A 27,947-nucleotide genomic window follows, 5' to 3' on the forward strand; every position below is an offset into this window, starting at 1 on the left:
CTTTGGCCCTCCAGATGTTTTGGACTACAATTCCCATCTTCCCCGACCACTGGTCCTGTTAGCTAGGGATCATGGGAGTTGTCGGCCAAAAAATCTGGAGAGCCGCAGTTTGGGGATGCCTGCTCTACACTGCTTCAGGCATCAGGCCCATTGGCAGACCAATTCTGCATTGCAAAGATGCCTGCAAATGAGGCACAAAGGCTGGCAACATCAACCCCACCATTTGGGAATCCCTGGGAGAAGGCAACAGTGTATACGCCCCTTCTCAATCTACTGCATATATTTGCTGAAGTGGACTGTCACAAAAGCTAAACTAGTCTCTTGAGTAACTCCCGGTAAGAAAAATCTGGGATCAGCAGCGGCGCGGCACCAGAAGTCACTTCTACGCATGTCCAGCATGCGTAGAAGCGACTTCCAGTGCCGCTCTGCCCGATTTCCGGTGCCCAGACATGGGCAGAGCGGCACCCGCAATCAGTTCTGCGCATGTCCAGACATGCGCAGAAGGAGCCTCCTTGGCAGGTAGGAAATCCGGGGGATTTCCAGTGCCGCTCTGCCCGATTTCCGGTGCCCAGACATGGGCAGAGCGGCACCCGCAATCAGTTCTGCGCATGTCCAGACATGCGCAGAAGGAGCCTCCTTGGCAGGTAGGAAATCCGGGGGATTTACGAGATTTTTCTCTATTTGGGATAACAGCGGGAAATGGGTTTAAATACGGGGGTTTGCTGCAAAAAATTGGAGACTTGGCAGCTATGCTCTAGGGGCCACAGCATACTGCGTGTGTTCTTAACCCACACTTCCTGGAGAATATACTCTCATGTCTCTTGTTGCAAAGCATTTTAAAATTCTGAAAAAAACAAAAACAAACATTTGCATTGAAGGACCACGGTGCATTGTTATTGCTTTGCACAGTGAATGTGAGGCTTTAGAATATGAACACAGAACTGCTTGTTTGATGCCCAAACTTTGATTCCTGGAGCATGTTTGCCTTAAAACGGTTGTTTGCAATTAGACAGTTTAATCTCTCGGCCCTTCAGTCTATCCTGGGAACCGTACATCCTAATTTTATTGGGTAGCAGAAGACAGGTGCATATATCAGATTGGCCTAATGGAGTGCTGCGGGTTTGTTCTGGTACACTAATGTTGCTTTGACTGATCAGTGGTGACATGTTTCTGAGGGAACAGAACAATTAATGGCAAGTGACTACTTGCTGTTGTCAGACACTACTTGTTGTTGCAAAGGGACAAAGGGCAGCTTTGTTATGTCATGGTATTGATGTGGATTGTAGAACGCACGCTCAGTGAAGTGCCGCTGTCGTTTTAGCTCTGACTTCTGCGACATCTATGCCTGGTCAAACTGTAATGCCTTCTAAACTAAGGAAGCACAGAGCTACTGCAACATTCAGGGAAGTCACCTGCTTAATAATAGAATCATAGAGTTGGAAGAGACCACAAGGGTCATCCAGTCCAACCCCCTGCCAAGCAGGAAACACCATCAAAGCATTCTTGACATATGCCTGTCAAGCCTCTGCTTAAAGACCTCCAAAGAAGGAGACTCCACCACACTCCTTGGTAGCAAATTCCACTGCCGAACAGCTCTTACTGTCAGGAAGTTCTTCACAATGTTTAGGTGGAATCTTCTTTCTTGTAGTTTGAATCCATTGCTCCGTGTCCACTTCTCTGGAGCAGCAGAAAACAACCTTTCTCCCTCCTCTATATGACATCCTTTTATATATTTGAACATGGCTATCATATCACCCCTTAACCCTCTCTTCTCCAGGCTAAACATACCCAGCTCCCTAAGCCGTTCCTCATAAGGCATCGTTTCCAGGCCTTTGACCATTTTGGTTGCCCTCTTCTGGACACGTTCCAGCTTGTCAGTATCCTTCTTGAACTGTGGTGCCCAGAACTGGACACAGTACTCCAGGTGAGGTCTGACCAGAGCAGAATACAGTGGTACTATTACTTCCCTTGATCTAGATGCTATACTCCTATTGATGCAGCCCAGAATTGCATTGGCTTTTTTAGCTGCTGCATCACACTGCTGACTCATGTCAAGTTTGTGGTCTACCAAGACTCCTAGATCCTTTTCACATGTACTGCTCCCAAGCCATTGTCACCCATCCTGTATTTGTGCCTTTCATTTTTTCTGCCCAAGTGTAGTACCTTACATTTCTCCTTGTTAAAATTCATATTGCTTGCTTTGGCCCAGTTGTCTAATCTGTTAAGGTCATTTTGAAGTGTAATCTGATAAGGTCATTTTGAAGTGCTTAGCCCATGTCAAGGCATCATCCTGAGTTTTGTTCTGCTTGGTTATATAACAACAATGGATTATGACTGCAATCCTTCCTTTCTACAGATCCAGCTATGGTGCATATTCAAGTAAAAAACACCACCACCAAACCCCTTTCAGTTTAGCATGCTGTTTAACATGCTAAGGCCTGTGCTCTTAAAAGATACAACTTCAGTGGCTTCTTCTTCTCTGCCTGCCACAGTTGGTTCACTGAGTGGCAGCAGCATGGGATCATGTGGGTTCCCATGCCCTGCACTCTCCGTGGCTTATTTCTGCATGTTGCATGGTTGTTGAAGGCACAGGAGGCCAAGCTGGAGGTTTTAAGGCTAGTTGAGGGTTGCATTCAACTAGGCTTTAGTCAGTAGGCCCATCGAAATTCAATGCCCCAAGTTAGCCATGTCAACTCTGAGTAGGACTTACATTGACTACAAGCCTTAGCTTTCAAAGCAGAGGTTGCCAATATCTTTGGGTCAATGCGCGCATTTGGATTTTTGAGGATGTGCTGTGGGCAAAATGGCTCCCATGAGGTGTGTGGCAGGAAACAAAATGGCTGCCCCATTGAAAAGAACAGATAAAAGACACAAAATGTAGATGGACTGGGATACACGCCTCCCCATGTGTGCTCCTGCGTGAGATCACAGAGCCCAAAAGACACAGGTTTTTTTCAGGGGTGTGCTCCCACGGCACCCCAAAACATGTTTGGGGACATCGTGTGAGATCGCGGCCCTGAAAAAGTGCTTTTTTGGGGAGTGGGGCCCAAATCGCACATTATCCCGACGCCCAAAACTGATGTTGTACTCTCGCAGGAAGAAACAGGGTGTCCCAGTTTTCCTGGGACACTTGTGGGGTATGGCACAAGGTGCCTGATTTAGTCCTTCAGCAGCTCCAGATAAAAATGTTCCCAGCTGACTGATGCTTGGAAATAAATTTTGCCGAGACCTTAGAGAGCAGCTGCCAAGTCAAAGAAGAAAATACTGAGTTATATGGACCAAAGGACTGACTCCTAATGGGGCAGCTTCAGAGGTTCACAGACTGCTCCATCCAATGAGCTTTGACTAGACTTTGTGAACCGAAGTTAAGAGCCCAGCTTAAAGACTGAGGCTACTTTCACATGGTACATTCAAAGCACGATGACACCACTTTAAACAGCCATGGCGTCCCCCAAAGAAACCTGGCATCCGTAGTTCATTAAGGCTACTGAGAGCTGTTGGGAAACCTTATTTGCCTCAGAGAGCTACAGTTTTCCAGAGTTCCCTGTGAAGAGGGATTGGTAAACATCTCGAAAATGTTATCTCTGGGTAGGGACTAGGGTTCTCTTAACAACTATCATCACCCTTAAGAAACTACAGCCCTCAGGATTCTTTGGGGGGGAAGCCATGACTACTTAAGGTGGTATCAAGAGTCCTTTAAATGCATGATTGGAATGGAGCCTGAGATTTCATTCAGCAATCTTGGACAAATTCACTCACACAAATTAAAAGCAGCCCTATAATGTAATCTAGCTTTTCCTGCTTCAGGCTTCAAGCATGCAGAGGGTAAAAAAGACAGAGCCATAATTGTTATTTCCCTCTGTAAATACATGAGAGGCACAGTGATGCTATGGTGATGGAAGCTACAAATATATAAGGAGAGATTATGACTCCCAGACATTTGCAAAAAATAAAAACCATTCACCCTTTTATTAAAAAAAAAAAGAATTGGGAGAAGCATACAGTGAGCCTCATCTTGGCTTACACCAGCTTCTACAATTGTAGAGTTGGAAGGGACCCGGAGGGTCATCTAGTCCAACCCCCTGAAATGCAGGAGTCACAGCTAAAGAATCCCTGACAACTTGCTTAACTTTTCCGAGCTCAGAGTAAGCCATATACTTTCCCTAGCATTCCCTCTAAAGGCAGAGACGAGGAACCTGTGACCTTTCAGATGTGGCCAGACTCCAACTTCCACCAGCCCCAATCACTTGTCAGGAATGATTGGAGGGGCACAAATTCCTCTCCTCAATCTAAGGTCAGGAGTCTATGGCCATCCATTTCCCCTGCATAAGACAGTTACTAGAAAAAGCCTCATGATGGCATTCCATTCCAATAGTGTGTTTTCTCCTCCCCGAGAAAAGTGTATGCAGGAATACGATGGCAATTCTCCCAAATCAGAAGAGATTGCCAGGAAAGTTCAAGCTTTTTCTACAAAGCGTTAGCATGCCTGTTGTGTGTACCATTTTGTGCGTACAAAATATTCAAGGACTGTGTGACAGCCAAACCCATTTGTGTAAGTATCCCCATATCCTCCAAGAATATAAATAGAACTATTTATTATGTTGGTTCAGTATACATTTGCACACCTCTTACAATACTGTAACCAATTTTTTCATGATGGTTCCCAAGATCAAAGACCAGGTTTTCATCTGTGTTCAGATACAATTGGATTGAAGCGGGCATATTGACTTTGGATCAACTGATATATAATGAAGATGAATTTTTAACATACGCCATGTTATGAAATAAACATCAGCTATTGGATGTAACCCAATGGCAATATCTACTGCTACATTTGTTAACTTCTTTGTTTGGACCAGCAGCATTTTCAGCTTCTGAGACACCCGAAATACTAGAACTGGTTAAATTATTTAAAATTTTAAAAAAACTATGGTTACTTTTTATAGATATTTATTATATATAAGTCAATTTGATGTTAAGAAATGAATGGAATAAAGAGAGGTTCCTATATTGCCTCAACAATGGGATAATTTTTTAACTTCTACTGTGTAACAAATGTGTCAGGGGACCTTATATTACGACCAATATTACAATCCTTTTCTATACGAATATTATTATTTTCTGTTGTATAAGACAGCATTTTGTTGGTGATGTAATAAAGATGATGCTTCTTTTAAACACGTTTTTATAATGTCCTATACTTACTAAGTCTGGGCTAAGTAGTGAATCATATAAATATGATGGTGAAAGAAGCTAAAATTGCCAAGACAATACTATTTTGAACATACATACTATATGGAATTTGACAACTGGACAACGTAAATGCCTTTACTATGGCTAAAAGACTGATATTGCTGCATTAGAAAGATAAATGTATGGCTCTATATAAGTATTGCTTGCTGAAACATGTAGACTTCCCATGGACAAGTAAAATGAAATTTAGATCTCATTTATACAAAATACAGTAGTTTGAAAACTGTAATTGTTAACAATTAACATAGTGAAACCCTATACCCTTTGTTTTTATTTCAAAAAGCTCACTTTTTAATGTATTGCATTTAAATTAAAAACAAAAACCCCAAAGTAAGGAAAATATACCATTGGACAAAATTTTGGATCAAGATGAATGTGTGAACTGATTTATTTTTTGTTTGTTTCTTAGAATTCTCAAGCAATGCCATGTATGAGGCTAAAAAAAAAAAAGTAAACCACACCTCAGTTCAATCAACAGAGATTCAAGCTGGAGAAGATCTTCCTTAAGTTTGCCTGAAGACAAATGGAAACAGAAAGTGCAGAGTCTCTGGTGCAAACATTCTCTTTTATTGCCCTTGCGCACAGTGAAAACCCACCTATTCGAACAGGCCTTTTACAGGGGATTGATTGCCTGGCTGGATTTTGACGATTGTTGCTGTTGCTGCTCCTGTGGCGGGTTTTATCCTCTCCTTTAATTTTCCTGTTCACATTTTTCATTATCGCTTCTCGGTGCGGCACTGCATTGTGACGACAGGCGGGTTTAAATATTTTAAATAAAGTAAATGCAGTAACAGTTCCTTGACCGCACGGAGGAAAGAAGAACAAAATGCCACCCCATATTGCCCCCGCCCATTCACACTTTGCCAGATGTGCGACAACCCATTTACCTCAGGGCATGCACAAAGGAATACGACGTTTCAGTATGACTCAGCAGCATATCATACAAATTCTGCTGGATTACTTAGTGGAAGATGCGACTATAGTGGGTTTAGGACACTTAGGGTGTGTAACTGTGTTCGTGTCTGAGCATGCCACGTTTGAACCCAGTCACAGCCTTCAGAGATTCCTTTTCTTTATTTAGCTTCCCTGTGTACCTTGACTTCTACAGTGGGTGGGCCGTATACGGGGATATTAGCTATGTGCCCAGGTAGACAGTAACAGGGAAGGAAAGACATTAGGTGGGCTTAACATACATTCTTTTATTTACAGGCCTTAAAGTGCTCTGAGAGGAGGAGATGCCACTTGTCAACATTTGGTTGCCTTCACCTTGTCAGACTTTCATCTGTACAGCATTATGGAGCCTAACACAGTCCTAAAATGAACCTGGAGAGTGGTTCTGCTTTCCTCAGCCCAGCTGGGACCCCAGAATTCCTGAGTGAACCACTAAGAGCTGACAAACATGGCTGGCTAAGCCAAGGCAGTCCGACAGCGGACTGCCATATCACAGTCACATGCCTGTTCAGTGCTAGGCAGACGAGGACCTCCTTGCTGAATAGGCAGGGCCCAGCAGGCGAGCCGCTCGAGAAACACCTCAGAAGCGGAGCTGAATAAGGTAGCGAATGCGGCACTGGCTCTCCTGGTAGATCAGGTACTCGCTCTGGGCGAAGTGGGAGCTCTTGTACTTAGCCATGGGAACAGGCTTTCCTTGGGATACCAGCACTTTTTTCCCATCCAAGATTATCTCTTTATCCTGCGCAGGGTCTGGGGCAAGCCAGAAACAAAGAAAGTGAGAGGGAGGTTAACATACATACTGCGAGAAACAAAGCTACAGGGAACCAGGCAGAGGGCCTTCTCGGTAGTGGCACCCACCCTGTGGAACGCCCTCCCATCAGATGTCAAAGAGATAAATAACTACCTGACATTTAGAAGACATCTGAAGGCAGCCCTGTTCAGGGAAGTTTTTAATGTGTGACATTTTAATGTATTTTAAATTTTTGTTGGAAGCCGCCCAGAGTGGGGAAACCCAGCCAGATGGGTGGGGTACAAATTATTATTAATAATAATAATAATAACAACAATAACAATAACAACAATAATAATAATTGGCTGCAAACCATCACAACTGTTTCTTTCCAACCTTCAGGCTTACCTGGCTCAGTCACGCCACGGGCCACGACACTGTCATAACCATCTGGGGGCTTGCAGAGCGAACAATCATCCTGTGTGATGTGATGCTCTTTGCCAAGGGCCACCTCATTCAGGAACATAATCCCCACTCTATTGGAGGTGGTGCCAACTGGGGGAGAGGAAGGAAAAAGAGGTCCCAGTGGGTAAAGTGACGGACAGCAGGTAGCCTGCTCAAGTCACATACACCGTACCGTATCCTTCCCTGTGCTCTGCTTCACATAGGCACACAAATCCAGTGGGATTAGGAAAGTAGGAGGATGAATATATCATGAACATATTCCAGCTTTCAAAAAATAGTAATAATCTCTGCTTAACAGGACAGACATCATGGATAGTATTATTTTCAGATGGCGCTGACAATATCCTCTTCAAAAATGCAACCACAGGTTGCATCCTCCTGAATGGCATAGGATGAAAGCAAAGAAGTTGCTCTTCCAAACTGGGGCTGCTAATTTGGACGTCTCCAACTTCCAGCTTCTATGAGGAAGGAATGGCTAGTGCACTAATACTCTGTATTGGTCCAAACAGACATGCACACGTCCTAGATCTTCAGCAGGCTAAAAGTTGCTAGCAGCCTGCTGCGCCACATCCTGTAATGTTCTGGACTGCCTCATAACTGCCAGAAGCCCTTTTTTTCAGTGGGGTTGGGGTGGTCTTATCAAAGTAGAATGGATTGGCAAAAAAATGGGATGCCAGTGTGGTGTAGTGGTTAAGAGCGGTAAACTCGTAATCTGGGGGACCGGGTTCGCGTCTCCGCTCCTCCACATGCAGCTGCTGGGTGACCTTGGCCTAGTCACACTTCTCTGAAGTCTCTCAGCCCTACCCACCTTGCAGAGTGTTTGTTGTGGGGGAGGAAGGGAAAGGAGAATGTTAGCCGCTTTGGGACTCCTTCGGGTAGTGATAAAGCGGGATATCAAATCCAAACTCTTCTTCTTCTGGAAGAGGATGTGCTTTCCGCTAGAGCAAAGCCAAATACCACCATGGTGTACATTCTCCAATCTGGAAGAGGTTGTCACCCAATTGGTGCTAGAAGCCTCTAAGGTTCATTTCCAGTTTACAAGGTTACAAAAGACCTAAGTGCTTGTGGAAAGCGCCAGAAGGGACACAGCCAGGATCACTTGATGGAAACAGTTAAATACAGATATATAAATACACACTTTTCAGTTTTACCTCCCTTTCTCTTATCTATATCTATATATGCGAAAAGTAGCAGTGGCAGCTTTTAAAAGCAGGTCAACATGGACCAGGGGTATCTGTATGGATCTGCCTTCTGTCCTGCCACTATTAAGACCAGAGAAGCAGCAGCAGAGCAAGGCAGCAAACCACTGAGAAAACGGTGGAAAGAACAAGAGGGGAGACAGCCCTTGCAACCCAAAGGGAGCACAGAGTGTTGGTTGCCTCACCGTATCCTGCCGATTTACTGTTCTCCGATGCAAAGTAGAGGCCCTTGCCCACCCGCCCGCCGGAGTGTGGCATGATGCGCAGACCACTCTTCAGGATGGCCGCAATGACAGCCACGTTGGTGCCGTGCCAAAGCAGTCGCCTGTTCTCCAGGTGGCCGTGAGCCTTGAAACGGTTGCCCTGTTAGCAGAACGGGGTGGGAATAGAGAAAGGTTCAGCAAGCAGAGCTCTCCCTCCATGTGAAGGGTGCAATTTTATGCTCCTGGGCAGCAAGACAAGCCTTCTGTTGCACTGAGCATGGCTTGCACACACCGCAAAGCTGAAGTCAGCCACATGTAGCAGGGTGCCTATGGAACATGAACTGGTGAGAACATGTCCTCTTCTCCACTCCCTCCCAACACCAACCTACCGCCTACCAGAGACACCTTTACCGAAAAAGGAAGTGGGGAAGAAGCTTTCTCCTTCAGATGCTGATTGTATTTTCACTCGCATAAATTGGGGTCAGATAGAGAGGCATGGAGCGCCACATCCCCCTGCTTCTCCCTGACCTGAGTTCCCCCATCCCTGATCCACAGTGACAACGGTGTGTTAAGAGGCAAAGAGTCCTCCTTTGGGGTTGTAGCTGGACTAGAGGACCTCTGGTCTCTTCTGCCCCCATATAGCCACTCTGGGTCTTGGGAATCTAAAGCTGCCTTTTCTCAACTACATCCAAAGAGCACTTCCAGCACCACTGACATTTGGGCACTGCCCCACAACATACAAGTTCTCTAGACAGCATCGGTCTGCTTTGGCTGGCACCCGCAGTGCTGTGGGCGATACCTAGCCACTAACAGAGGGTCGTAGCTCTTTACACAAAAGCACCTGCTAGGTTCATTATGGGCCCTGCTGCTATACAGACTGACAGATGCCCAAGGGCTGTTGACCAGCACAATGGGGGAAGGGCTGAGGCTCAGCAGGAGAGGCCATGCTTTGCATGTAAAAGGTCCCATAGAGACCCCTGCCTAAAACCCCGGGAGAGACACTGCCAGCCAGTGCTGGAATTCTGAGCTTGAAGGGCTCCATTTCAGACAGCTCCCTATGTTCCACAAGGGATCCTGGCACTGCTGGAACCAAAGGGGAATAAGCCAGGAACTGCCATTCAGGGCCTTTCCTTGTTGCTATGCTCCTAGGTCTATTCTGTCTGGTGCCAGAGGCAGCTGCAAAGTGAGATGCTCTGGGTGGCTTTGCTCAAAGACAGAAGCCAATTTCAGGCAACTGGCAGAAGTACACAGTCAGTTAACAGAAGGGAAGGGGCCCTGCCGGTTGACCTTACCTCACCCTCTCTGTTCACCTTCCAGATGTTCAGGACTTGAAGCTTCCGATAAGTGCAGCCTGTCTTCTCTACGTAGTTTACAATCAGCTAATTGCAGGGAGCAGGAGAGAAGCAGAGGAAGAAAGTGATCATTAAAGCACTGAGGCAGACAGAGGAAAATGGAAAGTGCAGAGAATCAACATTTCCCCCCTGCATGCTGCCCCCACTTTTCAGAGGTCCTGTGCGTCTAACACAGGGGTGTGCATAGTACCTGACAGTACCACAGCAACCAGACTGGGAAGCTTCCTGCAGGGCCACCCTACCTTATAATCCTCCGATGATGGGTCTACCAGGGTGAGTTCGCACTTTAAGAGCCCATAGTCCTTGTCCACTGGGTGTGGGACCTCTTCCACCTTCATTTCCTCCTCTTCTTCCTCTTCCTTCTTCTTCTGGGCCTGCATACTCTGGGCCAGTTCAATATCTGCCAGTACCTATCAGGAAAGGGAACCAATCTTCACGAACACTGGTGGTGGTGGGGAACCATTTGACACTTACACTGCCATCCTATGTGAACCTCACTTTCAAGTAAACATGCCTAGGGCTGTGTATTGGTAGCCCTTTTAGCTAGGGAAATCTCATTGGTGCTCTAGCTTGAAAGCAAAAGGGGGGAGGTTAAGGTTTTTCGTATGTTTTCAATATTGCTATTGGGGGTGGTGTGTGTGAATTGAACAGTGTGTCTTTGTTTTTGGTTGTTAGTTTGCTAATGCTAATATTGTTTTGTAGATTATGACCGCTGTAGTGCTTTGTGAATCTTATCATACGACTTGTGGTTGTGCTGTTTGGCTTTGTTTGAGTTGCTTTGTTAACAGTGTTTTATAGAAGGTGGCTGTTTTACAGATGATTTTCTAATTGCTTTACTGATGATTTGTTATTTATTTTATATGATTTATGTTTTAATTGCGATGTTCTATTATGTTATTGCTGTTTATAGCTTGTGAGCTGCTTTGTCATTTGTGCGAGTGAAAAGCCACATAGAAATGTAACAAGCAAAATGAAATGAAATGAAGAAAGAGAGACTCTTGAACTCAATAGCAGAAGGGATTATTAACCCTGAGGGCTGCACACACTAAGCAGCCATTTTAGGTACTGAGGGCTTATAGTGCAAAATCATAACTGGACCAGAGTTATTGGCCTTTTTGTTTTGTTAGTCTGAGTAATGGCATGGTTGTCAAGATTATACCCTTCAGCCTTGAAAGGCTGCAGCTTGTTGGCAGAACAGCTGCATGCAGATGGTCCATCACAGGGAGCTGCTGCCAATCAGTGTAGACAACATGGAGCTACATGGAAAAAAGGTCTGACTTGGCCTAAGGCAGCTTCTGTGTTTCCATTGTTTGCAGGCAAGGCTACGGCTTAGTGGTGGAACATCTGCTTTCCATGCAGAAGGTCCCTGGTTCGATCTCCAGGTAGGGTTGGGAATGTTCCCATCTGAAACCCTGGGGAGTCAGCAGTACTCAGCTACTAGATGGACTCATGGTCTGACTCAGTATAAGGCAGAATCCTATGTTCCTTTCTTTTTGTAGTGGTATCATCTCCCATTCCTATAGTACTAAACACTGCAGAAGCTGGGGCAGAGCAACAGGGGTGCTTTACCGTTTTACCTTTACTAAACACTGTAAATTGAACTGCTACAAAGGCTTCCATTATTATGTTTAATATTAAAATGTTTAGTCTGCTATCTTTTAGCACAGGTAGAAAACGACTGTGCAGTAGACACAGCATAGCAGAACCTATGGCCACTGGAATTCCCTCTCAAACATTTAAAACACATTTCTGGCCAATTACCAACACACCATTTTCCTCGTTTGACAGGGTCATTGGGCAGCTTTGGGCCCCAGACAGAACCTGTGGCTGTCAGAGCAGATAATGAAGCGTAGCAGTACAGAATTCTTGAGGCAGCGAGGATACTTCATTGCTGCGTAGGCAAGGCCTTGGTCTCGCAGATTGAGCATGCAAGACTCTTGACGGAGCCTTCCACAGCACAGAGATGTCTCTTGCTCTGATGGTGGGATTGCCCCAGTTCTCAGAGCTCCTTACCAGCAGCATGTCCTTCTTGGCTTGGACAACCTCCTGAGTGCTGATGGATGGAGGCCGAGCCCGCCCAAAGTTGTGGGGGATGATGGTGTAGAAGCGAGAGGAGAGCTCCTCCAGCTGCTTCTGCGAAGGCGGCTGCTTCTGCAGGGCTCCCTCAATGGCCTCCAGAGCTTCAAAGCCTTTGGCAATTTGCTGCTTGCTCAGCTTCCCCAGGGGCATCTTCTTCACATCTGGGAAAGGGGATTAAAAAGGGTGACACGAGGAAGTTTGGCAGAGATCAGTGTAACAACTCTGTGGACTTCCAAGAATCCTACAAATCAGTAGCTGAAACCACCCGGATCAGAACGTCACGACTTAGTTCTATTCATGCCCCTTTTCACTCTGTAACTGAACCATTTTCTGCTCTTCCCAGGTTGGTCTTCATTTGTGGCCAAGGACCATAGAATCAAATCTCACCAGTCCAGGTGACCTGAGCTTCTCTCCCTCTCCCTCCTCCCCATAACAGAGTTTTCTCTCACTAATTGGTTTAGCTTGATGCTGTTACAACTATATATACCAGCTTTCTCTATTAGCCAAACCACAGTAATCAGATAATGTATGTTTGATGCCAAGCGCATGCAAGATGGAGATATCATAGAGCTGGGGAAGCTGTTTAGGGAAGCTTTAATGTTTAATAGATTATTGCATTTTAATGTTCTGTTCTGTTGGAAGCCGCCCAGAGTGGCTGGGGAAACTCAGCCAGATGGGCGGGGTATTATTATTATTATTATTATTATTATTATTATTATTATTATTATTATTATTATAGACTCCAGGGTCATCTAGACCCTGCAATGCAGGAATCTCCGCTAAAGTATCCAACCTCTGTTTAAAAACCTCCAAGGAAGGAGAGTCCACCACCTCTCATGGGAGTCTGTTCCACTGCCGAACAGCTCTTACTGTCAGAAAGTTTTTCAAATGTTTAGTCGGACTTTCCTTTCTTGTAACTTGAAGCCATTGGGTGCTTCTCCCACCTAGAATAATAGAATCATAGAGTTGGAAGAGACCACAAGGGCCATCCAGTCCAACCCCCTGCCAAGCAGGAAACACCATCAAAGCATTCTTGACATATGCCTGTCAAGCCTCTGCTTAAACACCTCCAAAGAAGGAGACTCCACCATACTCCTTGGCAGCAAATTCCACTGTCAAACAGCTTTTACTGTCAGGAAGTTCTTCCTAATGTTTAGGTGGAATCTTCTTTCTTGTAGTTTGAATCCATTGCTCCGTGTCCGCTTCTCTGGAGCAGCAGAAAAGCAAACAGCAACCTGCTGCAAAGCAAACAACAACAACAACAAACCAACCCACCACCAAAAGATCCCTTGACCCTTTACCTAAATTCATGGTCTGCATGGCGTCGTTAAACATGTCGTTGCTGAAGATGAGCGAGACCAGCTCCTGAGTAGGCTTGTCCAAGGTGCAGGGCCGTATCCTTTGCTTGGACAGCTTCACTCCATCTACACTGTCCACCTTGGAAACAGGAAAGAACCAACCTGGGTCTGGATGTACACACAATTCAGCTCCTTCTAGTGGGGCTGGACTTCATCCTTAGATTCACAGCAGGACACACAAGCTTTTACCTGGCAGTGAACACCTTTCAAAACAACAGGACTTATGCAAGCACCCTTGAGCACATGGACCTGTGCACGGAAACGCTAACTAACTTCCATTAACTCCACCAACCCTGACACAGTTCACTATAAGAGCTTATCCATGTTCTTTAACTCACACAGACCTTGAAAACCTGCAGGAGTCCTCTAAATCATTAATAACTGGGAGAGACAGACTGTGATTAGGCTGCTAGGATAACTTTTTGAGGACTGGATGGGTGATCGAAGATCACACACAGCCTCAACCAGGAGCCTTAACCAGGTGCTGCTGCTCTGCCCCTCTCCTGACAGTATTGCTGCCTCTTACTAATGGTGTGGGGCAGAGGCAGAATGGCGACTCGGTTGGGGGTGTGCAGGCACACCAGCAGAACTCACCTGGCACTCTCAGCGCCAGATTCAGCTAAATAGTCCCGCCAGTTGAAGCCCACCCAAGTACTTCCGCTAGCGCATTGGGGCTTTCCCCCTCCTTCCCTCCCCCTTCACCCCTTGGGTCTGGTGGGCATCAGGAGAACCCCTGGAACAGTGGGTGAGAGAGGAAAGGGCAGATAATTCAATCAGGCAAGCAGAGAAGCTTAATGCTATGCTGAACTCCCTTGGTCACTGGTCGGCCCACAGGAGGTGCCTGATGCTATAATGCCCAGGGATCAGCCATCTGGCTCTCCAAATGAGGCCTGCCACTGGTCCCTGGGCCAAAGCTATGGTGTGTGTATGGGTATGCAAGGACAGGGACCAGATTCTCCCAGACACATCCCAGGTCTCTTCCCTGAACTTTGTGCTTTCATTTCAAAAAGTCCACAACCCCGTATGTTCTGAAACCACCAAAAAACCATATGGACAGTAATAAATAAGAAGTAAACCCACTCCTGGGCTTAGAGTGTTCTAGACACTGTGTGCCAAAGTATTGGGACGACCGATAAGCACTGGACCACTATTTTTTAGTTTGATTAATCTGTTACTTATTTTACCATAGTGATTTACCGTGCAATCTTAGGCATGCTTACAGAGGAGAAAGTCAATTCAATAGGACTCACTTTCAAGTCAGATTGCACTGCCAGCAAATCAACTAACCTAATTGTAAATGTATTAGTCTAGACTGTTTGCAATTAGGCTTTGTTTGTTTCTGCTGTTTTGCACTGACTTATGATGCCTCTCCCTAGTGTGCCAGCCTGCTCCCGGTGGATTCCTTGGCTCAGTACCTTCACCGTCACCTCCTGCTCCTCTTCATCATCTGCATGTTGCACCTCAATCAAGGTGTACTTGCCATTGTGAGCCACAAAGTTCTCCCGGTCAGCCCAGCTGTTCTTGGTCTTATCCCGAAATTTCTTCTCAAAATCCTTCTTGGCCTCCTCCAATGATGGAAAGGCGTTGAGTTTTGACTGCCCTACCTCTCCCTGCAAGCAACAAGAGGAAAGGGAATGCACATCAGCAAGAGACAGAAACTCCTGCGTCTTCTCCCATGCATCTTGTGCTTCCTTTCCTAGTCCTGCAATGAAAGAAGGGCAGGAAAGGATGAGCAAGGACACAGCCATCCTCACAGGCAGAAACACTCATACCTTCCACAAAGCAGGGTAACCTATAGAGGGGGACATGTCCTTGCATGCAATTGTACACTTTAGAACAGGCACCCCCAAACTTCGGCCCTCCAGGTGTTTTGTACTACAATTCCCATCTTCCCCGACCGCTGGTCCTGTTAGCTAGGGACCATGGGAGTTGTAGGCCAAAACATCTGGAGGGCCGCAGTTTGGGGATGCCTGCTTTAGAAGGGCATCCTGCATCATCTTGTCTGCTGGCGTATGTAGGTTCTGAAGGGACCACAACCTCTTTGTAGAAAGCACAACCCACCAATCCAGTCTTTGATCCATGTTCTTCCACCAAGCTACAGCCCTTCCCAGAGGAAACAGTTAGCCTGCCAATTGCACACACAGTGAGTCTCTGGTACAGGCTTCTCTGTTGTACGCAACAGTTCCCTGAAGTCCTTAATCTCCACTTTGAAGCGGAGGTAGATTTCCCTGCCCACTTAGTCCCATTTGCATTCTTTGCTCCCAGTCTTAGCGTGTTTAATCCTCCCCCTCCCCCACCTTCTGCAAGCGCAGCATATTTTAGAAAGGTGAAAATAACCCAGGAGTGACTTCTCTCGATGTCTGAGCAACGATGAATTGTAATAAATATAAAGTGCCTCCAGAGTGGAAACTCAATTTAGGTCATTAGCAGCTGGAGTCTGGAGGCACACAGATTTATCACCTGGGTGTCTCAGAGATGCTTTTGCAAAAAGAAAGAGAGAAAAATACTGCCCAAGAGCCATTTTAGCATTTGAGGCTGCCATCTTCTAGGTGCAAGCCCTATTGAACTCATTGGGACTTATTCCTGAGTAGACGTCGTTTATGATTACCCTGGTGCACTGCAAGAGACTTGCAGGATAGATGAAATCATTCTCTATTTTTGCTGTTACCTCTATTTCTTACAGCACCTCAAGATTCTCATAAAAGTTTTAGTGAAGTAGCTAATAACATGTGCCTAATTCTATATTTCTTTTTTCTCTCCCCACTCCGTCTCCCTTTTTCATTTTGCCTGGAATCTTCTCAGATCAGCATTTGTTTTAAGGTTCTTAAATATTGGAATCTCTCTCCAACAAAAGCAAAGGCATATGAAGATAAAATTATGGCAGAAAATGAGGAGGAATTAAATAACCTCTTTATGAGAGAGAAAGAGGGGAGAGCAAAATATGGTCTGAAGCTCAACATCAAAAAAACCAAGATCATGGCCACTGGTCCCATCATCTCCTGGCAAATAAAAGGGGAAGAAATGGAGGCAGTGAGAGATTTTACTTTCTTGGGCTCCTTGATCACTGCAGATGGTGACAGCAGTCACAAAATTAAAAGACGCCTGCTTCTTGGGAGAAAAGCAATGACAAACCTAGACAGCATCTTAAAAAGCAGAGACATCACCTTGCTGACAAAGGTCCGTATAGTTAAAGCTATGGGTTTCCCAGTAGTGATGTATGGAAGTGAGAGCTGGACCATAAAGAAGGCTGATCGCCGAAGAATTGATGCTTTTGAATTATGGTGCTGGATGAGACTCTTGAGAGTCCCATGGACTGCAAGAAGATCAAACCTATCCATTCTGAAGGAAATCAGCCCTGAGTGCTCACTGGAAGGACAGATCCTGAAGCTGAGGCTCCAATACTTTGGCCACCTCATGAGAAGAGAAGACTCCCTGGAAAAGATCCTGATGTTGGGAAAGATGGAGGGCACAAGGAGAAGGGGACGACAGAGGATGAGATGGTTGGACAGTGTTCTCGAAGCTACCAACATGAGTCTGACCAAACTGCGGGAGGCAGTGGAAGACAGGAGTACCCGGCGTGCTCTGGTCCATGGGTGATGAAGAGTCGGACATGACTAAACGACTAAACAACAAAAACAAGGTTTGGGATGAACCTCCTAGAGCATGGGTCAGCAACCTTTTCCAGCCATGGGCCAGTCCATCGTCCCTCAGACCATGTGGTGGCCGGACTATATTGTATTTTGAAAAAAAAAATGAAGGAATTCCTATGCCCCACAAATAACCCAGAGATATGTTTTTAATAAAAGCACACATTCGACTCATGTAAAAACACCAGGCAGGCCCCACAAATAACCCAGAGATGCATTTTAAATAAAAGGACACATTCTACTCATGTAAAAAAACATTCTGATTCCCGGAAAGTCCACAGGCCGGATTGAGAAGGCGATTGGGCTGCATTTGGCCCCCGGGCCTTAGGTTGCCTACCCCTGTCCTAGAGCCATACTGTATATTTTTCTTGCACCAGGTCCTCTAAATCAACTTGGCTTTCAGGTTTTTAGCATGGGTATGTAAACAGCTGTACATATTGTTCCTCTTTAAATATTTTATATGCATTTCCCCCCCTACTGTAAAGGAAATTTTGTATTAGTTTTTATAGAATGTTTGTCATCTGTTTATGGAGGCAGTTCTGGCCAGGGGACTCAAAAGGTCGTAGAAGGTGTAATAGGTCAGCCCAGGAAACTAACCTGGGGGTGGAATGAAGCTTAGTTACCATGTCCATGTGTGAGAGCGGGGGGGGGGGGGGGGAGAGTAACTTAGCAAAACTGTGGACTCCTCCAGGCAACCTGTTTATTGAGCATTCATCCCAATTTGCTTGCAAACAAATCCTTCTCATTTGTTTGCAGGAAGATTATATGACAATGAACATTCATCCTTATCTGTTTGTGGGGAAGTCATGTGCCTGCCTGTCCATCTGTTGTTATCCAATACTTTATAGTGCATTTCCCTGTCACTTTCCTAACTGCAAAAGACATCTATATATCTGTATCTATATTGTTTTAAAAGTGGTTTTGTTGCACTTGAGCACTTGAATCCACTTTCATTGCGCAAACCTAAATTTACAGTGTGCCTGTGTCTGGAGTTAGCTTCTACTGTCCTTCTGATTGGCTAGGAGGCTGGAATGATGAATCATACAACAAGCAGAGAGAGACGGGAGAGCTAGGAAACAGAAAAAGTCACAGTTGTAGAGAATCCAGATTCCAGGGACAAAAGACGTAGAGCTGAAAGCACTGAGGTGGACTGGGGCACTGCCAATGAATGGGTGGAGCAAAAGGAATTCCTTTATTGCTTTGGCCTTAAGCTAAAGCAGGGAAGCAGTTTGTATAAGACTTACGTAGGTAGACTATAAAAATAGCATGGGGAGAAAATGCATCTAATTGCTCTTATCGGCAACCGCTAAAACCACAGGAGCGGCTAAATTAGCTGGTTTGTTCATCTGCTCCTCAAGGAGACGGTTGCAGCCATGCTACTATAACGCCAGCTACAGCGAGTACGGAAAGTTAAAGCTATGGTTAGTTTCTGTTTGCAATCTCTATTTATGCCAAATTATTCAGAAGGGGTTTATTTTGGCTTAGATGCTCCTTGACAGCAGCCATGAGATTTCTTCCTAGCATCAATTTAAAAGGGGCCTCCTTTTAGCTCAGAGGTCCATCCTGCTTGGTCATGGTTTCAGAGGCTGTATGTATACTCATCAGATAAGAGCTGCTTATTTAGGTCACATCCACACCATATATTTAAAGCATATTTATACCACTTTGGCTTCTCCCAAAGACTCCTGGGAACTGTAATTCACCCGTCACAGAGCTACAATTCCCACCACCTTGACTGCTTTAAATGTGCTTTGTGGCTGTGACCATAGGTTCCCCTTCTATTGCCAATATGGATGCTGCAATCCTCTCCTAGCCTTCCAATTGAGATTAAAGTCCTTTAATCCAAGACCAATTTGGAGGGCAAACAAGCCCATTTCTTGAGATTAGTCTGGTCTATGGTTAGACTTTCAACTCTCATGATGCAGAAAGCCCAATCCCACCAGTAACCTGTGTCAATTACACTATCTAATACCTGTTTTAACCACCTAATTAAATGAATGTAGATTGAAACCTTGGATTAACTCCAGTTTGTCATATGCAGGTAGACTCAGCCTTGTCCTCACATCCAGCCCTTGTGCTGTTTTTCACCCTCAGTTTGCCTTGTTCAAAAGCGGGGAGGCATTTAGCCAAGTAAGCTTCATCCATGATGAATGGTGGTTTTTTTAAAGTGTTTCCAGAAATGCTGCTGCACAGATTTGCAGCTGCTCTAGTAAAAGATGACATGTCAAATCAAGTAAGAGAGCTTTCTGGGGTTATTGCTGTGAAAGGCCGATTTAGGAAGGTGACAGACAAGCACTTCCCACTTGAGGATAGCCCAAAATAAGCTGCCACTCATGCTGAGCTGATACGGGAAGGTGGGAGGGGGTATTATGTATGAGCTATAGAAATATAGGAAAGGGCAACCGTGGCACGTATATGAAATTGCACAAAATATGACCAGGATATATTGGCAGTCCAAACCTAGCCGTGTGTCAGCTTAGGGTTGGGTGATGGTTTTTGTTTTAAAGAAGCATCTCATGTGGATAGAACAGTGGGCTAGGGACAACTGCACTGGGCATTGTATAATACAAATGTAAAGGTGCGCCCACACTCCTGATAAACTGTAACCATCCCTTGGGTTGCTCAGACAATTCCCACATCAGTCTTTCTGAGTGTATAAAGAAGGGGTCAGAAACTGGAGGTACCTGGACCAAATCCAGCTTGGGAGGGATGCTGAATGAGAGGCAAAAAGAGAAGAAATTGGCAATGAAACTCGCTCCATCCACAGGCATTCTAGTTTGTATGTTTATTGTTTTCACCAAAGACCATGACAAACTTGTAGCAAAAGTATTAATAAAATAGTACAGAATGTGCATCCATAATATAAGCCCACATCCACGATGTAAGAGAAGATACCAGAGACACCAAGAAGCTTAAACTAGCTTGATTTCACATTAAACCTCTCACAATAACTTATAGAGATTTTACCTAACATCTTTTCCCATTATTTTCCAGCTAGCACATAGAGGGGCCACTCTGGAATACATAAACATGTATTTGCGTTCTCTGAAGAACTGCAACGGGCCTATCAGAGCCATTAGCCTCTGGAATAAGAGAAAGCTAGCTAATAACTTCAGCTCCTTACCTTGGTCTCCAAAGAAGTGATGCGGTGTGTGTGTGTCTCTATGTGGCAGTCAGTGTAGAGTGGGAGCCATAGCTCTGGAAATTGCAGCTCTGTAGGGATAAACTACAGTTCCCAGGGTTCTCTGTGTGGGGTGTGTGCTTGCTTCAAATGTATGGTGTGTGTGCAGCCATAGAATATTATGTAAATGTACAAGCTCAGCATGCAAACTGATTATGTATGAAACAGCAGCAGCACTCTAATCTAACACTTCACTGACCAATCACAATGCAGGTAGCTCAGTTCTGCCGCCCCCCCAAACATAAACCAGGCTTTTGCAATATTAAGAAAGCAGGGCAAATAAAAGGGAGAAATGTGTGGCAGTGCCCAAAGCATGGTGTCCTCAAGATGCTGCTACACTACTTCTTCCATGATCTCTGACCTTTGGGCCACACTTGCTGGGGCTGATGGGAGTTGTAGTCTAACAGCACCTGGAGGGCAGCCTGTTTGGCTACTCCAGGCTCAAGAGTTAACAGGGAGTCATTTTACAAGAGCATACCTGAATTAGACCATTATTTTGTGAAACCATTATCTGTGGCAAGTCCGCTGAAACACTGTGCCTGATACACCAACAGCTCTAGGCTAAGCGAAGCGAGAATTCACATTACCAGGCTAAAGGTGTTTACAACCTTGTAAATAGTTTTATGGCAGCAGCAGTAGTCAGCTTGCTTCAGCATAAGAACTGGATGATCTCAGCTCCATAGCCACTTAACCCCAGGGAATCTTGTACCACTTAAATGGAGCCCAGAGGCCCTAACACTTAGGTGTCACGTATGTGAAACCATTCCTTTCCTTAGTTCCAACTCCTGCTCATTCGACTTTCTCGACTCACTCTCTCCCGCATCTCGCATCTTTTAACCAACCTGGGGAATATTAAGCAATAAATATGGCTAGGAACACTAATAGCAAGCACAGGGTCTGGACGTGTTATGGCTCTGCAAACTGTCATTCAGGAAACATTGCTGGAAGAGTTAAAGCTTTACTTTAAATTGGCTAAGGTTTGGGCTATCCTTCCCCCTTTATTCCAGTGCTAGGCATCACTAGCCACAGCTGTATATAATTGTGTCCGTCTTAGAGAGATGAAGACCACCCACCCACACAGATTTTTGAGAAAAGAACAACTGCAGTGGCCCATCCTGAGGGCAAGCTACTCACCACACGGCCCCAGCGGTTCCAACAGCTGTACTTCCCGTTCTGTTCTATGAGTTGGATGATGTAGAACTTGTTGTTATTGTGGCCAATGTTGGTCTGGTTCAGCATGCAATCGTAGTCCTCGTGAATCTAAAATTGTAACAGGCAACATGAACGCCCCTAAGACACCCACAGCAACCTCTGCATGGCTAAATTCCAGCCTGTGATTGACATCTGGCAAAACGGGAGTACAACCAGAACCCAGCACTTAAAGAGTACAATACCAAGTGCTATAATAGTCTAGGCCGGAATCCAAGAGGATAAATTCCTAGTCTGGCTGGAGTCTCCCAATGGCATCCCCACCTTGATCAGTAAAGGTAAAGGGACCCCTGACCATTAGGTCCAGTCATGACCAACTCTGGGGTTGCGGCGCTCATCTCATGTTATTGGCCGAGGGAGCCGGCGTACAGCTTCCAGGTCATGTGGCCAGCATGACAAAGCCACTTCTGGCGAACCAGAGCAGCACACAGAAACGCCGTTTACCTTCCCGCTGCAGCGGTACCTATTTATCTACTTGCACTCTGAGGTGCTTTCAAACTGCTAGGTTGGCAGGAGCTGGGACCGAGCAATGGGAGATCACCCTGTCGCGGGGATTCGAACTGCCGACCTTCTGATCGGCAAGCTCTAGGCTCTGTGGTTTAAGCCACAGCGCCACCCGCATCCCTAATTAGTAAAAAAGCCTTGATTAGTAGCTTTTGCTAAAAGATCTATGCAGAAGACAAATGGGCAGAAAGGGTCCTGAACACTGTCTAATTCTAATAAGGCTCTGGTGGGGGGACGGGACAATTTTTGGTTCCATTAATTCCCCCCCGCCTCTAGTTGGGACAGGCATAGGCAAACTCAGCCCTCCAGATGTTTTTGGCCTTCAACTCCCATAATCCCTAGCTAGCAGGACCAATGGTCAGGGATGATGGGAATTGAAGTCCCAAAACATCTGGAGGGCCAAGTTTGCCTATGCCTGACTTGGGACATGCAGCCCTGGCTGCCCTGCTAAAGGAAGGCAAAGAAAAGCTTCAGGAAAAGAGAGAAGCTTCAAGATTCAGTGTGTACTTTGACCTTCACTGCCCCACCACAGGTGCCCACAAGAGACAGGAGGACTCCCATTATGCTACACTATGACCCATTCCCCACCCCCAATGGATGCTGGGCTCAGGGAACACTTCAGCCAGAGCTTTGCTCTCACCTTGGCGCTATTAACGTCGCTCAGCTGACAGGCAGAGTCAATTTTGGCCTTGAGCTTCTCTTTGGGAGCTGCCTTCAGTGCCTCCACGGTGGAGCGGAAACTGTCTTCTTCAGGTTCAGCCTTTAGCTCCGGCTCCTGTTTCACTTTCTTGCCCTTGACTGCTGCCCTGGTTTGGGCAGGGGCCTTGCGCTTTGGCGGCATCGTTCCCTCCAGAGCCTTACCCTGTTTCCCAAAGGAGTCAGGCTGCTGCTCTTATTCAACTGCAAAGATAAATAAATGGAGGCAAGTTAATTCTTTGCACAGACAGACTTAAGGGACTCAGGAGGTCACTAGAAGTAAAGGTAAAGGGACCCCTGACAATTAGGTCCAGTCATGACCGACTCTGGGGTTGCGGCGCTCATCTTGCGTTATTGGCTGAGGGAGCCGGCGTACAGCTTCCAGGTCATGTGGCCAGCATGACAAAGCCGCTTCTGGTGAACCAGAGCAGCACACGGAAACGCAGTTTATCTTCCCGCTTGGCGTGGTACCTATTTATCTACTTGCACACTGACGTGCTTCGAACTGCTAGGTTGGCAGGAGCTGGGACCAAGCAACGGGAGCTCACCCCATCGCGGGGATTCGAACCGCCAACCTTCTGATTGGCAAGCCCTAGGCTCTGTGGTTTAACCCACAGCGCCACCTGCGTCCCACTAGAACGTACTAGAAGTACCAGTCCCTAAATAGCCCAAACTGACCTTCTCTGTGATTTTGTTTAAGTGAGAACAGGGAGAGGACTTGTCTACTTCAAGCGTTACCATTAAATAAATTTTAAAGGAATTTTAAATTTTAAAGGAATACTGGAGTACTTCCTTTTTGCCTACTGATCAGACTCTTCAATAAAACTCTGGCAAAACACAGAGTTTCAGAAAGACTGACTTAGCGGCAACAGTACACTGCTGGGTATTACAACAGCCAAGACCCCAAGGTGTGTGCTCCTGCTAGCATAATGTAGCTCCGATTTGCATAATGTAGCTCCGATTTGGATGACATTCCCACATATGAGAATTCTGAGTGTGGCTGTGCACTCTGCTCAGATCTAGCAAATGCTGCATATAGCTATAGGGCGGCTGTGTACATACCATACAGGGAAAGCATATTTAAAGCACATACCTTTGCCTAAAAAATCCTGGGAACCATAGCTCTGGGAATTGTAGCTCTGTGAGGGATAAACTACAGTTCCCAGGATTCCCTGTGCGGGGTGTGTGCGTGCTTCAAATGTATGGTGTGTGCGCAGCCATAGAATATTATGTAAATGTACAAGCTCAACAAGCAAATTGATTATGTATGAAACAACAGCAGCACTCTAATCTAACACAGTGGAGGGAAGTGCACACCTTTGTGCCACAGAGATGAACATGTTGTCTTTAGTCCTAGGCCCCAAAGCCCACACCCTAGGCAAACAGCCATACGACAACTATCAGAGCCAAATGCCGGTTTCATAGATGACTCACAGTTCTGCTGCCATGTCACAAACAGCACAAGCCCTCTCCTTCCTAATCACCCCGTTAGTTCAGACCTTTATTACTTGGACAGCAGATCTTCCTTTTTGGGTTTTAACTGTATCAATCTGTTAACAAATCAGCCTCGGGAAATTTGGAACCTTCGGCTGGACCTTATTATGCTTCTCATCACCTGTAGGTTTGTCAGCTACTCCAAGCGTTTTACATTCTGATTTGCTAATCCAATGCCAGGAACAGGCAAGGAACCAACTTTTAACTTGCATAAAGCTGACTGACAGTCAATGGCAGCAGAATATTTTCCTAATGAGTCACAACTGTAAGTGCACGGTTATGTTCATGCTATTTCAGTAACAGTGCACAGCTTTCACTAACAAGTCACAGCTTTATTGCACAAGAGGGAACAGTCTTTTCTAGGCTTTAGAAACAGTATACTTGCATATAATATAACGGATTTTACAAGCATTATAGCCAGAAGGTAAGACTTGGAGAGGAAAGGTGAACCAACGGATGCTGTTTGAGAACAGGTGAGATAATTGCATGCTTGAACACAGTAGAGGAAGGAGTCAGAGAAACAGAGACTGATTATCTGGTGGAGGTGAGAGAGAATAGCAGGTGAGATGGTGGATGGGATCAGATGGCATCAAGAAAGCATGCACAGGGACCAGGCGAGCAATTCCCAAACTATGGTCCATGAGCTTCAGTCTGGTGGTCCATGGAGCATCTATGAATTGGTGGCTAATGATGAGAAACAACACATCTACCTCACTAAATATTCACATTGATTTTTAACTGTGTTTTGGCAGCTTTTTATTTCTTATGTTTTATTGTGGTACAATTTGAATTCTAATTGTAATACAATAAAATGCAATATTAATAAAAACAGCCATACAGCGTCTAACACAGCGCATCACAATTGCTACAACAGTTAGGAAAAACATGAATGGTCTGCCCAGACCCTCATCAATTGGTGTGTGGGGAGCTTAGCCACAAGATGAGGAATAAACAAACAAGTTTTCTCAAAGCCAGGTACAGTGATGCAAGGTTTTGAAATGTAACATCATTGCTATGTAGCAGGGTTGGAGGCAGAAATGTAAGACCAGCTAACAACAGATGAATGTATGGTATCCAGCAAGCAGTCCTCGAGATGCACCAGTGCTCTTTGAACTCAGAACAAAATTATTTGAGTAATAAACTGCTCAAAGTCTGCCAGTGCTCCTGGGTCCACCCTATCTACATACCGTGTTCTGGGAGACGGTATGCTAGGACTCAACCATGTGTACATTCACTAGTTTCACTACAAAACCAATATAGATATCAAATAACAGAAGTAGACAGATCAATATTATGCAAATGTTCTTATCTTTCAGGATCACTGGACTTGCCTCTATGCTTTGCTACCTATATTAATGAAGAGGCAGAAGCAACTTCCTTTGCCTTCATGCTAGTACTGTATCCTCCTGCTCAAATTAAGAAAGTGATTTGCACCTTGAATTGAGGAATTTAGTGCAAATCTAGTAGAAAATCCTGTTCTTTAGTATTATTTAACATCTTAAAATTGAGAGAAATAGCTGCCTCATAAAAGGGTTGTTTTGTTATCTGCACCTCCCGACTCCGTAAAAACCAGTCTGCGCAATAATAATAATTTTTATTATTTATACCCCACCCATCTGGCTGGGGTACCCCACTCTGGTGACAGTATACAGCAAGCTCAACAGATTTGGTCCAGAAAGGAGCTTGCTGAATAAACAGCATACTCAAACAAGCAAGCCAAACCACACAAAGCAAAGATTTAAAAAACAAAAAGCAATCAAATCTTATCAGAAAGAAAAAAAACCTGAGTCATGTCAGCAATCATCCATAGCCTGCTGTATGCAAAATGTATAGCGTACATACCCTGATGATGGCAAGTATGCACTCTTGATGCACAAATGAAAAGCGCAAATGGTCTTTTGGTGGGCATGGGGTGGGGCAATTAAGAGCCAATACAGTATTGGCATCATACTACGGATGGGCAGCCCACTGGCTGCTTTCACAGGTAGTCTCTGAACTGCACAACTTTTGGAAGAATTGCAAATAATTTCGCCAAAGGTTTCAAGCTATGAAGAATTTTTGCTGGCCCACCTGCCCACCAATACAGATGTATTAATATTGTGGAACATAATGTGTGTGGGGGAGTAAGGGGAAATAATTTATTTACTGTATTTCTATCCTGCTCTTCTTTCTGAAGACTAAGGTGGCAGATAGGCGTTTGCACTCAAAGAATGCTGTGTGGGGATTTGCCCTTTAAAAAGTGGGCAGCGACCCATTAACTTGCGGAGGAGGGTCAAAGCAAAAAGCGCACAGCCCTGTCAAGTACTCGCTTAGGATCAGCGCCAGCGAGGGCGCAACTACCCCAGAGGTTCCAGCCCGGATTAAAAGGAACCCGCAGTATCCCGTTATCAAGATACAGAGGCTGTACGTTGCTTGAGGACGTCTCCTGCACCTTTCTCTAATTTGAAGAAAACAGATCCGGTATAGGCAGCTACGGATTCTGTCCACGTTCCCCGACTGTCGCTTTGGGAACGAACCAGAGACAATCAAGATAAAAGGCCAGTCACCGCCATCCAGCTACCTGTATTTATTTACTCCCAACCCCACCTCCCGCCTGCCCAGAGTAGCAGAACTCACCGCGGTGTGGGTGGGTGCAACGGCTCTTCGTAGCTCGGTGGTCCTCCTAGACGCGGAGGGTCAAGAGGCCGGCAAAAAGAAGCCAGGCAAAGTGGCAGGGCAAGTTTGGGCAAGTCGGAGGGCGAGATCTGCCGCTTGGGCTTTCCCTCTTCCTCGCTTGCCGTCCCCTCCTCCCGCCTGGTGACCTCAGCCTTCGATCAGCGGCTGCAGCAAAACGCCTCCCGGGGAAGGAGCCAGCCCAGCTCAGAGGCAAGGAAGGGGCTGAGCAGCAGCGCCCGGTTGCACGCCGAGCAGACCGTCAAGCGCGTGCTAGAAAAGCCGGACCAGCAGAGGGGGCGCAGAGACCAAGCAATTTCTTCTGCATCCACTCACTGTTTGGGCACTAAATTAAAATTATGTTTTATTTTTTTTAAAAAAAACCCCATCTCCCATGCATGAATGAACAGAGATGAGAGCACCAGGGATTGAGGGTTGGGCATGTCCCTGAAAACAAGGGCATCCAGAAGGGGAAACTTTTGATTCACGTCATCTCGTGCAAATTAGAAAGCTGCACGAGAAATCTGCGGCCTCTTCGCGCCCCCGGCTTTGCATAGCTCTGTGGTTCACCCGCCCTGCTCATTTCGCGGGCTAACCCACGTCCCCACCCACTTCGCCAGCTGGCCTCTTGTGCCTCCCAGCACCGCCGCCGCCTTCCCACCCCTCGCCTCCCCTCTTCTGCCATAAGCCTCCCAAAAGTCCGGGTATGCAAAGGTGCAAGCACACCGTTCCCCGCGGGAATTGCTCCCCCGCGACGCCGCTGCTGCCACTCCAAGCCCGCCCCCAACTGGTGCGCGAAGCACAATGCAGAAGCTGCGCGCGCCCTGCCTGTGCGTTCCCCGCCTACCGAGCAAAGGGAGCGCACCGCGCTTGCCCAGTCACCCGCTTCTACAGCAAGACGAGCGGCTTAGCGGACCATTAAAGAAGGTAGGTAGCTGACTCTACGGACCAATGAAAGCGAACCCGGCAGAAGG

At 46.0% G+C, this 27,947-nt stretch overlaps 1 protein-coding gene across 2 annotated transcripts; it reads right to left on the reverse strand.

The window, feature by feature from the left end:
• Positions 1-3,975: 3,975 nt before the first annotated feature.
• Positions 3,976-27,676, reverse strand: PARP3 (poly(ADP-ribose) polymerase family member 3). 2 transcript variants are annotated; one of them, XM_060271520.1, is made up of 11 exons: positions 26,938-27,676; positions 22,772-23,031; positions 21,553-21,678; positions 15,006-15,200; positions 13,534-13,669; positions 12,167-12,393; positions 10,396-10,563; positions 10,094-10,180; positions 8,784-8,961; positions 7,343-7,489; positions 3,976-5,990 (listed from the first exon to the last, which is right to left on the reverse strand). In XM_060271520.1, exons 2-11 carry the CDS (start codon positions 22,970-22,972, stop codon positions 5,725-5,727), a joined length of 1,731 nt encoding a protein of 576 aa, XP_060127503.1. In that variant the 5' UTR covers positions 22,973-23,031; positions 26,938-27,676; the 3' UTR covers positions 3,976-5,724. The 2 variants fall into 2 exon arrangements, with proteins under 2 accessions (XP_060127503.1, XP_034961972.1); XM_035106081.2 differs by having other exon boundaries at positions 5,848-6,954; positions 26,938-27,671.
• Positions 27,677-27,947: the final 271 nt, after the last annotated feature.

The sequence above is a fragment of the Zootoca vivipara genome, chromosome 2 (assembly GCF_963506605.1).
Source record: "Zootoca vivipara chromosome 2, rZooViv1.1, whole genome shotgun sequence".
NCBI classification, from domain to species: domain Eukaryota; kingdom Metazoa; phylum Chordata; class Lepidosauria; order Squamata; family Lacertidae; genus Zootoca; species Zootoca vivipara.